Source organism: Aythya ferina, assembly GCF_964211825.1.
Source record: "Aythya ferina genome assembly, chromosome: 5".
Lineage (NCBI taxonomy): Eukaryota > Metazoa > Chordata > Aves > Anseriformes > Anatidae > Aythya > Aythya ferina.
Window position 1 is genome coordinate 58,092,749 of NC_140301.1, and position 14,217 is coordinate 58,106,965.

General features: G+C 39.7%; 1 protein-coding gene across 9 annotated transcripts in view; it reads right to left on the reverse strand.

Moving 5' to 3' along the window:
* Window positions 1-14,217, reverse strand: part of SYNE2 (spectrin repeat containing nuclear envelope protein 2) — a 187,090-nt gene that overhangs the window by 108,503 nt on the left and 64,370 nt on the right. For 8 of the 9 annotated variants that reach the window (XR_014694088.1, XM_084522804.1, XM_084522801.1 and 5 more), the window contains exons 38-48: window positions 13,246-13,448; window positions 12,721-12,840; window positions 12,345-12,633; window positions 11,316-11,485; window positions 8,219-8,528; window positions 7,287-7,451; window positions 6,192-6,548; window positions 5,545-5,676; window positions 4,761-4,922; window positions 3,319-3,474; window positions 136-291 (exon numbers count right to left, since the gene is read on the reverse strand). Coding sequence is in view for 8 of the 9 variants with exons in the window: in XM_084522804.1 (XP_084378930.1) it covers window positions 136-291; window positions 3,319-3,474; window positions 4,761-4,922; window positions 5,545-5,676; window positions 6,192-6,548; window positions 7,287-7,451; window positions 8,219-8,528; window positions 11,316-11,485; window positions 12,345-12,633; window positions 12,721-12,840; window positions 13,246-13,448 (2,220 nt within the window). In the remaining variant the exon portion in view is untranslated. The remainder of the gene's footprint in view (window positions 1-135; window positions 292-3,318; window positions 3,475-4,760; window positions 4,923-5,544; window positions 5,677-6,191; window positions 6,549-7,286; window positions 7,452-8,218; window positions 8,529-11,315; window positions 11,486-12,344; window positions 12,634-12,720; window positions 12,841-13,245; window positions 13,449-14,217) is intronic. The other variant, XM_084522802.1, reaches the window with a different exon arrangement.

The window sequence follows — 14,217 nt, forward strand, 5'->3', positions numbered from 1 at the left end:
TTATGCAAATTGTCTAACACAGAGTCAAACCTCGGTCAAGATAATATACAACAATTTTGTGTTGTCTGAGTGAATCACACTTCTGTGAGTGTATCACTACGTTAACAATGAGGAATGACTTTGCAATTTCCATACCTCCAGCTCCTTCAGTTGTTCATTTATGAGCACAATATCCAGTTCAGCCACTTCATTTTTCAGCTCATTGACCTTTTGTTCCTCCTCAAAATACTCTGTGTTTACTTGCACTCCAGGAAGTAGTTCCTTTTGGACAACCACTGCTGCACCTTCTTTCTGCAATGCAAAATAGTATTTTTACTCCTGAAGAATTCCTAAAACAGTAAGTTTTCGGACTGCAACACTTTGCCTCGTGTTCATAAACCATGATTAAATCCTGTTGTTGCTTCCACCATAGCCCCTGTGGATCACCCAGGACCCACAGGCTGGGCCCTCCATCACTACCCCAAAGTCATTCTGGCCTGACAGCACTGTTCAGACAGTTGTGAAATCTCTGTTCATCACTGGGAGCTTGAAACTCTGACATCCCCACCTTTAAGTAACATCCTTCCTGCAGCCACCTCTGTTACTGATAACTCAAATTCACAGATCTATCTTGTCTTGTCCCCCTCTGCCTCACACATTAATGGGCATTTAATCTCTCCTTAAACTCTAGTCAGCACCTGCATCAATATACTGCTGTGCCCCTGACTGGGACCATATCTTTTACTTTTCTTCACGGGGCAACTCATGCGTGAAGAAGCTTGGTCGGGACACAAAACCATTACTGTGCCGGCTGTGAGTTCTATTCAAAATTAGAGGTAAGATGAGAGGCATTAGGGAGCCATCTCTCAATTGGAGTGGGAAGAAAGGGACTGGCGGGCTCCAGAGCCATTCCCTGGCATTGCCATCAAGTCTCACAATGACAGAAGGACAAGCCACTGGGGGTATAGCCAAGTTTAACAGCCCATGAGCTAAGGTTGCTGCCTAAGTGGATGCTCTTGGCTAGCCCCAGTTCAGATATTACACATAAATCACCTTCAGCTTTAAATCACCTTCAGCTAATGTGGGAAACAGCATAAATAAAATGTCAAAGACTCATCTGGATCACACAGCAGTACCTTAAAATTCTTTCTGTATGCCCATTCCCCAGTAACTGTTTATGGTATAAACTGTGATCTATTCCAGGCATAGACTCCATGTCAGTGAATGCATACAAGCATAGAGATATGACTACAGTGTGAGCTTCTTCATGGTACCAACGTTTAAAATGAGCAATGATAAATATTTCTATACTGATGCTTTATATACTGTTTTATTAGGAAGCAGCCAGCTGTCCCTACTGCCATATCACTTCTTAGCTGTCACAGTCCTCTGTCTCTCTGCGGGTCATGAGCTATCCAGAATGTACCTGCTTCCAGGTGTGGGATTCATGCAGCACATTGCAGACATTACCCGAACAGAATAATTCTAATTATTTGAATTTTTCTGGTTACTTTCAGTCAAAACTGAAGGGGCTCACTCATGAAATAGTCAAACAACTTTTCCATTTCTCTGTGTACACATTTGTAACAGTTGTATCAATTCAAATGTAAGATTTCATCTTAAGAGACTTTGAAGTGCCATAGAATCGAAGCAGAAAAACTCAGCTAGCTATTACAGAGTGTGGAAGAAATCCACTTTACCAGACTAAAGTATAAACACATCAAAACACAAAGTAAGCGTCCTGACACTCAGGAAAAAAAGATGTCCTGCAGGTAAAAACTCAGGGCCCCTCTGCTAACTTTTCATGGTGCAGGCCTGTGGGAACCTGTCAATACTGGGGTATGTGCCAAATGTGACTTTGGCTTCAGGCTAGGGTGTAGGCCACAGTATATATCCCTTTTTCTTATCCAGACATGCACACCTTTCTCAGGAAACCAGCAGAACCTACTTCCTCTCCCTTTGCAATGTCCAAAGGGACACAGAGGCAGATCAAAAACTGGCTGAATGGCCAGGCCCAGCAGGTGGTGGTCGGTGGTGCAAAAGCAAAACCCAGTTGGAGGCCAGCAATGAGCAGAGTGGGTCCAGTCCTGTTTAACATCTTCATTAAAGAGAGACCTGGACATACTGGAAACATCTCTCCAATTGGAAGAAAAGATAATTAAGGGTCTGGAGCACCTCTCCCCTGAGGAGAGGCTGAGAGCTGGGATTTTTTAGACTACAAAAGGGAGTCTTAGGAAGGATCTCATTAATGTTTATAAATACCTGAAGCAAGGATGCAGTGAAAATGGAGTGAAAATGCAGTGAAAATGGAGTCTTTTCAGTGGTGCCCAGTGGCAGGTCAAAAGGCATTGGGCACTATCACAAAAACAGGATGCTCCATCTAAACGTGAGGAAGCAGGTCTTTACTGTGCAGGTGACAGAGCACTGGAACAGGTTGCCCAGGGAGGTTGTGGAGCCGCCATGCTTTGAGATCTTCAAAAACCATCTGGACATGGTCCTGGGCAACCTGCCCTAGGTGGCCCTGCTTAAGAAGGGAAGTTGGACCAAATGATCTCTACAGGTCCCTTCCAACCTCAACCATACTATGATTCTGAATACAAACACTGCCACCCTCCCCCAGATCACTTTTAGAAGTGCAAATCAGTCAATCTGTTGGGATTTCCAGTGACAGCAGAAGTGTGAGTCCTAGGTAAGACCTGCCAATGAACAGGTCTGCTACAAACCTGACTATAGATTTAATTATGAAGATTAGAACTGACTTCACCTTGAATTTAGGGATGTAGTGACCAAAGATCAGCAATCACAGAGCAGAGAGAATTCTTAGGAACACTACTGGTGATGAAACAACTTTACTAAATCTATTCTTCTGTAAGAGTAATGTCATTTAGTAAAATACCTTGTTATTCATGCAGCTTCAGGTAATTATTCTTTATGTTATTTAATTTATTTTCTTATGCTGGATTGCCCTTGAATTTTAGTTTCCTGATTTCCCTTATGATGGCAAAGTCTATCACAGCTAACTACAGTAACATGGAAAGTTGTACTGATTAACGATTTAAAGAGAAACTCTGGATATCATTAAATAAAGCCTGATTATGATGATTCTGAAAACCAATATTGTTCTTTTAAACAGAACCACTGAAAAAATTGTGTGGTGAGCACTTCAAAGAAAGTTCAAAACTACTGCGGACATAAAGCAGATCTCTATACAATAGGCTTGATTTTGATGTGACAGTAATTGCCTCTTCATTTATAACAGAACTTCAGCTGAAGCCCACACTGTAACAAAAATTCAGTCACACTGACAAACGCAACTTGAAATACCAGAACATGGTTTACCTCATGTGCAGAAACTGGGAAGTTTGATTCTAGACCCTCATTCCCAGCTGCTACAGATTTCAGGATTTCATTCTTCTGGCACACAGTTTGTTGAATCTTCTCCATGTCTTCTTTGTAGGATTGATTCTTAACATCAATAAGTTTCTCATTATTTTGCTGTAAAAAAAAATAAAAATGTATGTTTATATATATATATATATATATATATAAGAAACAAGTAACAAAAAAGCCCTAATCAAACATTCTGAGTAGTAATTACAGTGCTTGACATGGCAAAGTTACAAAGCCCACGATTATAGATAAATGAGGAAAACCATAATTATATCACAAACTTATTGTGGGCAAGGTTATGGCAAAGGAAACCATTTAGAAGTAGTGCTATAATTTTGTTATAAGTTTTAGTAAAAATTGCAGATTGCAAGTGTTCTTCCTCTAACCTACACTGTTCACGCTTCATTATTCTAAGCATGGACTTTGAACTGTGTACCCCTGGATGCAGCCTTGAATGCATTTTTAAAAGGTTTAGCTTCCTCCTGAGGCTTCAGTCTTGTACATGCACTGTAGACAGAGTGCCTGCGGTTCGGCACCCAGCCAACTACCAGGCAGGATATTCATAGCCAAAACAAGGTACGTCAAATACTTACAGCAAGTCCATGATTGAGAGCACAGAACTGGTGACTTGTTTGTGCTGCAGAGATACCTGAGCTATTGGCTGCAAATCAGATAAGATATGCACTGAAAGTAGTCCACTCATAACCCAGAACGAGATACTTTACCCTGATTCTCAGCAAGTTCATGAGTGCATACTGTGTTCCATCTTGTCATGACTATGCCATCTTCAGTATCTCAGGCAGTTTGCTAAAACTAAATGTCTGAGAAGAGTCTGGCTCTGTCTTCTCTGTAACAACCCTTCTGAGAGATTATGATGGCAACTAGACCCTCAGATCAGTCATTTATCTCCAGCAGGAACTCCCATACATCATGGCTCCAGCCCTTAACCACTGCTCCAGTTTGTCAAAATTGCACATTTATCAGGGTGCACAAAACAGGATGCAACATTTCAAATGCAACCTTATACATGCAAATTAAATATATAAGATATGTAAATAAATGAAAGAGATTCAAGGAAAATAACAGTATTCAAGCATAACTGTTAAAAAGCATCACAAAATGCCCAGGTGATTTGGAATGCAATGTCCTCAGAAAACCACTTTGTGGCAGCCCACAGCAATGAAAAAAATCCTCCATACAGGAAAGGATTCAGCAAGTTAATGTATACTAACTGCATATACCACACATCAGGCAAAAATACCTCAGTTTAGCTTGAGTATGTTTGTGTAACTTCTATTATTAATTTATTGGTAGAATCATCACCATTCCAAATAAACTGTACACATACACCCTAAAATTCAATCACTCACTGTAATTTCATGTCCACTTACCTCCACTGGACATGTTTCCTTTCTTGTTTCATCACTTTCAGTACCAACACCATCCTGATGCCTTTCCAGTTCTGCTTCACCACCCTGAACCGCACTGTCCAGAAGGTCTTCTTGGACTCTGTCATGTTTGTCCATACTCGGGCTCTCTTTATCAGCCTCCTCCTAGTTTGAAAAGTACAAAATGTTTACAACCAGTAAAAATCACAGTCCAAAATCTATGTCTACCAAAGAACATCGCACTCCACAAGCTTTTTACTTGTACTTCAATGTAGCTTAATGAATGTAGGTAACCCAAACCTGAAGTCTTCTTGGGACAGTCTGCTCAGATTTGTTTGCCAGTTCAGGACCTTAAATCACTACAAAACAGTTTCAGGAGAAACCAAACAGGAGTAAGTGTACATGTGATTTTTAACACCATCGTAGTAGTTTCTCCTTAGACACATTTGGCAACACTAACTATTAATCTTGCTCCTTCTCCAGAAATCTCTGTACAGGTGGATTCCACTCAGATATTTTGATGGCCATCTCTGGGTGCAGCTGCTGTTGCTAGATGATTATATCAATGAGGGAGTTCTCCAAATCATCCCTTCAACTTTGCACACGTGAAGTTATGTATGGTGTAAATGGCCTGAGATGCCCTTAACATCACCAGTTCCACTGATCTCAATCGCTCAATACACACATTGTGCCTGCCTACAAATTTTAAGGAATTTAATAGGTGTTTCTATTCGATGGACACACATATATATACACTGACATGAATGAAAGTATATTCATCAGGCACCTGAGCAGTTTGCCCAAATTTGTCCTTTCCTTGATGGATACCCTGTAATGGGCTGTTCAATACACTGCTTTCCTCCAAAAGTGGATCATTTTTCTTTTCTTTCTCTGACACGTTCCCATTTACATCTTGACCCTAAGAGAAATAAAATAACTTAAAACCTGCTTGTGTGACTGTAAATATATTTTAATATCAAACCTCTAAATGGCAAAAAATTGAACATATGAAAACAAATAGGAAAAATATTGTTTTGCAGTTCTAAATATAAATCTTGCTGGTTTAAAAGAAGCACTCAAGCTTCTGAAACTACTGAAAAAGAAAGGACTATGCTTAATTGTCACAGAGGCCTATGTGTAATTTTCTTATCTATACACCTATTCCTTCCAAAGGACACCTGTTCTAATTACATTGCAAGAGAAAGTTAATAAGCAATTTGTGCTTAAATTGAAAGTTGCAGTTTCCAATAGACTTATATAACAAGCTTAGGGAGTTCTTCTCCACAGCTTTGAATTATACACATATATTTACAGAAGGCTTAAATTCAACGAAGTTAAAAAAGCAGTGTAGGATGCAATATACAAAAGGCATTTGAGAGACAGATGTCTCTTTAACAAGTCTTCTACTGTCGTTACTGTCAGAACTATACTCACATTATGCATTTCCAAACACTCCTTAAACTCTACTGTTGTGAAGCTCTCTTCTGTAGCAACAGGAGTATCAGAAGTGACCTGAATCTCTCTCTCTAGCATTGTATCTGTTTTATCCTCCATCTGTATTTCATCAGCAAGCTCATCTTTTAACTCAAGGGCTTCACTGAAAATATTTTCTTCCTTTTGCTTGACATTTTCAAGTCTTTCTTCCAGACTCCTGTGTTCACTCTGAAGTGTTTCAATCTCATCCTTAATAAACTTCTGTCCTGGTGAAGAAGTGCTTTGTTTAACAGCTTCTGCTAAAACCAAAATCTTCTTTAACATGTCTTCAAATGGACTAAGAGGTGCTTGTTGTTCCTTTAAACAGGAAGAAAACATTTTATTGAAACATGTCTTCACTCAATATACTTAATGCTAAGATCTAAAGTCAATCACGAAAATCATAAATATTTGCTGTGAACAACAAACTGTGCTGAGAAGTACAAGAAGACCTATTTGCTGCAAGAAGTCAAATACTAACAGAGGGCACCTGAAGCTATATGCATTAAGACAACAATAATCAGATACCATTCTGTGAGGTGCACGGTGATCTTCCCAACTTTAAAAAAGATAATTGCTTAATCACTTCCTCTCTTATTTCCTATTACTCTTTCTCTATTTTTTTTTTAATTTGCTAGAAGTATAGCAAATTCTGGAGGAAGGGGAATTGCAGCAATCTGTATCTGAGTCACAGTTCCAGCTTTTAGTAGTTCCCTATACTCACAGGTATAAGATCGTACTCAGTTCTCCCAAACTGCAGGAAAATGCCTACCTATGGATTAAGGATACTTCTTAAAGTTTGATGAAGTCTGTATGCTTGAGGTGAGGACACTTCTACCTTCAGTTCAATTAACAGTAAAGGTCCAATAAGTTCATTAAGAGTGGTTTCAGGCCTACAATTATCTTTATAAAAGGAACACAACATATACTTTATATAAGTGTTTCTTAGTTCTTCACTTTGACACAAGTAGTTTTTCTCTTTTATTTATCTGATTATTTCTACAAGCCCCCAGGGCACAGACGCAGTTTCTCCATGATGCAAAACCTGCAACATACCTGTGATTTCAACTGCTTTTGCTCAGAGGATGGTTGTTCCATTGCTGGACTTCCACAATCAGCAAGCTTTTCAGAGAGAGTTTTTAGCTCAGTGCTCAAGCCTGTCACCATATCCTGAAACTGCTGGTGCTCTTGAACGTGTCTTTCCAATGTCTGCACTGTGGTCTAGAAACCAAGGAGTTAAAGGGATTAGTAGATTGTTAATTCACACAAATATAACTTATCCACAGACTGACAGATCTTTTCCAGGACATCATCAGTGCAAAACACTTGCTTGTTTTCCATAAAATATCCAGTTAACCACAGCTGCACAGATGTCTTCCCTTCTTCCCAGCACACCATGGACTTCACCATGAACAAAATCCTCATTAGTAGCAAGAAGCAGAGTTCACATTCTGTAAGAATATACTTGTAAAAGGGACATTTCCCATCCAAAATGGTTGAAAAAATAGATGCAGAAATCACTAGGGGTGCAAAGGCAGTTTACTGGGTCTAAACTGGGTGGAACCAATAACAAACGACACACAAGAAAAGTAATTCATCCTTCCAAAAGGAAAAAAAAAATAAATCCTGTGGCTTGGAGAACATTGGAACAAATGCTTCATATAAAAGCTATCTAAATCTGTTTATACAGGTGTAAATTATTATTCTTCACACTTACCTTGCTCTCATTTGATTTAAACATTTAGTCATCTGCAAAGCATGCGGCAGTGAAAAATACTAACTTCTGGTGCTCTTTTTCCCATGGTAATGGGGGGAGAGAGAGAGAGAGAGTGAGGAATTCCCATCCTTTTTACAAAGGAACTTTCACCACTCCTAGTTTTACCCATCAACTTGCCAGTTGAATGAGACTACAGGCAAACAGTGAGAACTGCAATCAGACAGACATTTTACACGAACATTCTCATAAGAAAAGAGAGTGAGGTTCCAACCTGTAGCTGGCTGAGCAGATTTTCATGTTGGTGTTTTAATTCCAACCACGATTCCTCTGTGAAGTAGGGATTCTCTGTGCAACTCTGTAGGTGATCCTGACTTTCCAATTCATTAAATTGGGAAGTTAAATCTTCTGCTTTCTGCAGAAGATGGGCATAGCTTGTCAACTGAGCTTGTTTCTCCTGCAAACCTGGCTGAAGGGCAAAACCCATCTCTTCTTGCTCTTTCTTCAGTTCATTCAGAGCCAGTCTCAGACTTTCTTTGCTTTGCTCATATTGCTCCCTGGTGAGCTGAAGTTGCTCTTGAGGGCTAAGAAAACATATTGGTTTTAATAGTATTAAAAAATGCTTCATTCATTACCTAAAAAAAAAATGTCAAATTGTGAGCAAGTCAACAATTAGAACGAGCACCAGCATGCTGAATACTTTTCTTTCGGTTTTAAATTAATGACCTGCTTTAGACTGGAATTTTCAAGGGGATGAAAATGAAGGACACTTCAGTTAGTTCTGCTGAACTGGACTTAAATGCAGAACAAGTGACTAACTCTCTCAGATATGCCTTAAATCTCAACCTATAAACCTATAGTTTCTAGCATCTGAGAAGTGATGCTAATGCTCTGTATTTTCAGCTCTTCATTGCAGCAGAAGTTCTGTTTCAGAACTACAGAATGACTACAAACCTATTTCCCTGAAAAACTTCTTAAGACAGCCTCTTGATGTTCTGGAGTGAAACTTTGATCTGGTATAAGTGGGGGTGATGGGGGAGTGCTGGTGAGAGCCTTTCAAATATACAGAGAACAAAACCAGCATATGCAAAATGGGCTGTGTTATCACAATCCAGTGCTTGCTTTGCTGATCTTGACATTAGATCTTGATTTGTTTGCTTCATAAACATGCCCGCTGATTCACTGAAGGTGAACAGGTTGCGTTTATCCACAGGAAATATGCAACTATAATTAGTGAGTCTAAAGTCCATTAAGTAACATTTGTACGTTCATATTTAGTGATGAAGTTCCAATATTTTCCAGATGGAACTTAAATGCCAACATTTGAAAATACGATCCCACACAAACAAACCCAAATAAATACAGTCTGGTTATAATTCTATGAAGTACAGCAGGGAAAAAAAAAAAAGAGGAAAGTAAAGCTTAGATCTCCTCGAGATTTGTATTTTTGGCAAATGACAAATAAAATATAGCCTCACATATGTTAAGCACTCTCGCCATAAGTTCTCTATTCCAGCTTCACACTGCTGGATGCATCAGCTGTGGTGTTCTGCTGTTCACAGATCTAATGCTGCAAGGTCCTGAGCAGCTCTTCAGATGTGCTGAGCACCTCGTTTCCTGCCTTCAACATGCTGTGAAGAGAGTGCTCTGCGTTCTGTTACATTGGATCCAGCATAGCCAGAGCTCTTTCCTTCTGAATGCCACTTGTACTGCTTGCACTGAGTGCTCAGTAATAAGAGAAGGCAACTGAATATTCTCAGAAGTACTTATTTTGAATAATTCCTTCCCTGGTCATTTTTAAAAAGTATACAGTAGGTCTACTCTAGCTTCCATGGATCCCAACAGCAAATTTCCCAGTGATTTTACTGAACTATGGTAACATTCAGGGGCAACCTTATTGCTCTCTACAGGTACCTCAAAGGAGGCTGTAGCGAGGTGGGGGTTGGTCTGTTCTCCCACGTGCCTGGTGACAGGACGAGGGGGAATGGGCTCAAGTTGCGCCAGGGGAGGTTTAGGTTGGATGTTAGGAAGAACTTCTTTACCGAAAGGGTTGTTAGACATTGGAACAGGCTGCCCAGGGAAGTGGTGGAGTCACCATCCCTGGAGGTCTTTAAAAGACGTTTAGATGTAGAGCTTAGGGATATGGTTTAGTGGGGACTGGTTAGTGTTAGGTCAGAGGTTGGACTCGATGATCTTGAGGTCTCTTCCAACCTAGAAATTCTGTGATTCTGTGATTCAAGGATGTTATAGCAGACAAACATCTTGAAACTGTCCTCATCTGCAAAATGAGAACTTCAGTTTATGTTTTCACCACACACCTGGAATCATCTGACATGTTTTAAACAATCAGTGTGGCTACCAGACACAGTTATGACAATGCCAGACACTAAAGTGCTTTTCCTGACCAGCCTATGAACAGAACATGACAGAAAGCAATTTGTGCCAGTGCCTCACCACCCCCACAGTAAAGGATTTCTTCCTTAAAAACATAACAAAATTAATGTGGAAAAAGCAGTTAGTTGCTTTCCTTCTCTAAGTCTAAATGCAATGGTTAATAGATGCATTTTAAATTTCCAAAGCACTCCCCTGAAAATAACTGCATAATATGAGAGGTCTGTACTTATCTTAATTAAAGAGAACAAAGCTGTGCACTCCATGGTGGCCTGACATATACAATTAGTGCCTGAGTTCAATTAGTTTCCAACTGCTACAACCGTCTTATCAGAGCTCATGATAGGACTGTCAGGGGGTTTTATTAGTATCTTGCATGACTGATGCATTTAGACTATCTTGTAAAAAACTGTTGTTCCTTCAGTATTCATTTCACGTATAAGGTTACTTATATATAGAATGTTTGAAATTCACCGGTTCAGAAATCAACCAATTCTCAGTGGCTGAAAACTAATACCAGAGTTTTAAATGAAGGATCCAAAAATGTGATGCTCAGAAGAAGAGTTTATTTCATAACTTGAAGTTTGCCATTAGCTTAAATTTTGTAAAGAGGCTTGTTCAAGTTAGAAATGTGAATGTAAAAGAACTTCTTAAAAATAGCATTAGTGCTTTAGCTCTGTAGCTATCTTCAGGAAGTAAAAGACTGGCAGAGCTGCTTCAGTATCAGAAGAGAATCTGAGCCAAGCTGGGCAGACCTCATCAGCTGTCCTGCTACCCCTTACATGTCCTGGCTAAACCTTGTAAGACCGTTCAATCCGAACTGCGACCCACTTCTGTAGAATACTAAAGCACACGTACTTTCGTAGGTATCTTGTTCTGCCCCCAAAGAACAGAAATTCAATGCAACTGGTGCAGGAAGAAGAAAAGAAAATCAATATAGCAACGTGAGCCATGCCACCCCTTGGCAAATTCCACATTACCTTCTATATTCAGTGGCTAACTGACAGGTGCTTTCCCACTGGTTCTTGAGCTCAGATATAGTCTGCTGAACCTCTGGTTTCTTAATTTTCTCATTTCTCATTAAGGTTTCTCCTAGAGCTACCATGCTCTGTATTTTGACATCTCCTGCATTTTTGAGAGCTGTGATTTCCTGTATTAGACAAGAAGCAGAAGCAGTAGCAGTACAAATAAAACTATTTCTGGTTACAGAATAAAAGGTATTACCAATGAAATCTTTCATTCTTTGTACACCACTGTTCAAGAAAGCAGAATTCTCCTTCCAATCTTCCAATATATGATGTAGCCAATATATAAACAGATCATCTAATTTTAGAAAATTTGGGATAACGAAGCTGAGATATAATAATTATTTTCTACTCAATAAAACAGAAGCACTATTGGGCTAACAAAATAAAAAAAATAGTTCCAAATCTTAAGAAAATATATTTGTCACAATATTACCCCTTCGACTGAAAGAAACATGTAAATCAGTGCAGCCTCATTTCTGGCTACTATGTTAGAAGACCTCATAACTCATCGGAGGGAGGAGACAGCAGAGAGGATGTAGGGGCCAGAGAGGCCCACGTAGACAGTGCAGGAGCCCAGCCCTAGAGCACTGCAACACGCTCAAGAATCTACACATTTTGTGGAGGCTCTCCAGGTGCCCCGACTATACCAGACCTCTCTCTCCACCTCTGGAGTAGTTTGTGATTGGAAAATGCATGCCTACAAGCACACTTTCCTGGTCTATGAGTTCAGTATTGCTCCACCCAGAGGTACTGCAGAAAATCTCCTCATACGTGCTTAATTAGCTATGCAAAACAATCAATCAAACAAAAAACAAACTAACAAAAAACAAACAACAATCAAACATTCACACCAGATGCACACCAAACAAACCAGAAAACCACAAGCAATCACAGTACCCTTCATAACATATTGACTCATCAAGCATTGCTCTGATTATGAGTGAGCTGTGAAGTGCAATAGGAATATATTTAACACAATACCTTCATCTGATTACTTCTTTCATCTGGTGGCAACTCACTTTCCTGAGACCTCAGGTTATTAACGGCCTTCTCAAGTCTTTTGATCCAGCTAGACATATCCTGGGCAAGCTCTTCGAAATATTGTCCTTCCACTGGAAGTCCCTGAGAATTCCCTACCATTTCACTTACATTGGTAACTAGTGTATGATATCTACTAATAAGACCACTAGTTTCTAAAATGGTTCCATCTTCTGTCAGCCCAGCCTCCTTCAAGGAATTTGCTAGCTGAGCCAAGGAGTCAAATTCTTCTCTGAAAAACAAAACAAATGAACAAACATCTATTTCTTGTAACAACGTGGAACAATCTTCTTCAGGCAGAGCCCAAAGACAAAGGTACCTTTGCATTAACAATGTTTTATAGAAGTCTTCAAGTTTTGTCTCATCTTTTTCTATCTCTTGTAGTTTTTCCTCCTGAGTGATGAGCCATTCTTCCAAGACAATGCTGCTTTCTTCAAGGCTGAAGAGAGAATAAACACAAGTGCAAGTCAAAATGAGAGGCATTGCATGAGTAAAACCTGCTGACAACAGTATTTTGCTGAAAAAGTAACCCAAATATCAAGCACATGATCAGACTTCTACTTAAAACTTAGCTTATGGATAGTTTTAATTATCCTGGTTCATGTCACTGAAACACATAAACCGGTGCTCCTAGGAGACACATAAGCATATGATCCTACATAATAGTGATTCTGCTATGAAGAGAAACAACACTAGAAACATACAACAAAACACTCACTAACCTTTATTAAAATATCACCTTTAATAAAAAGCAGGGTTGTTTGCTGTTCACTATGGCTGTTTAATAATGAATCATTTTATATCAGTTGTGACTAAAATGCCAGAATTGACATTAGTTCCGTACCTACTGAGCTGCTGCAGAGATGCACCAAGTTCCTTTTCCTGTTTCTGACATTTGGATATCAATCTCTGTAGTTCTGCTTCTTGATCTCTCACACGGCTGTTAAGCTGGTTAATGCTCGCTTTGGGCAAGTAATGTTTCACTTTATTCAATAAAGTCTTAACCTCTTGGATATCTCTGTCTTTGCCGTCGGAAGTTAAGAAGTGCTGAATAAGAGCACAAACACAACATGCATTTGTGAAATTTGCTGCTATGTAACAGAAACGCACTGTCAGGATGGCCGAGCGGTCTAAGGCGCTGCGTTCAGGTCGCAGTCTCCCCTGGAGGCGTGGGTTCAAATCCCACTTCTGACAAGCAGCTATTTTGTCACTCAGAGGGTGGTGAGGCACTGGAAGAGGCTGCCCAGAGACTCTGTGAATGCCCCATCCCTGGAAGCGTTCAAGGCGAGGTTGGATGGGGCTTTGGGCAACCCGATCTAGTGAAAGATGTCCCTGCAGGGGTGTTGGACTAGGTGATCTTAAACGGTCCCTTCTGACCCAAACCATTCCATGACTCTACGATATTTAAGAGTTTTTGACCCATTAGCTCCACCAACTTTTCTACAGCAATTCCAGTTTCTGGACATGAATGTATGTTAATTTATAGTTTGCTGATTATTCGACCTGCATATGAAAAGTTGTTGTTTGCAAAATAAGAGGTAAAGAAGACAATTTGATTTACTTTATTCTCTACAGCACAAAACCACAGAGAAATAGGCAAAAGTAGTGTGTAAATCTAGGAATGCCGTCACTATGTCTTCTGCTGAACTGCGATTGCTTCTTGCAGATGTTGTGGCCTTTCTATCTCGTCTGTTGATTCTATCTGAGTTAAGAGTGAAAATCTGGCTACAACTAAGTGAATGCAAATTTTTCACATTTGAATCCAGTGGGGGGTCAGAATTTCATTTTAATCTCGACATATTTGACTTTCTGCCTA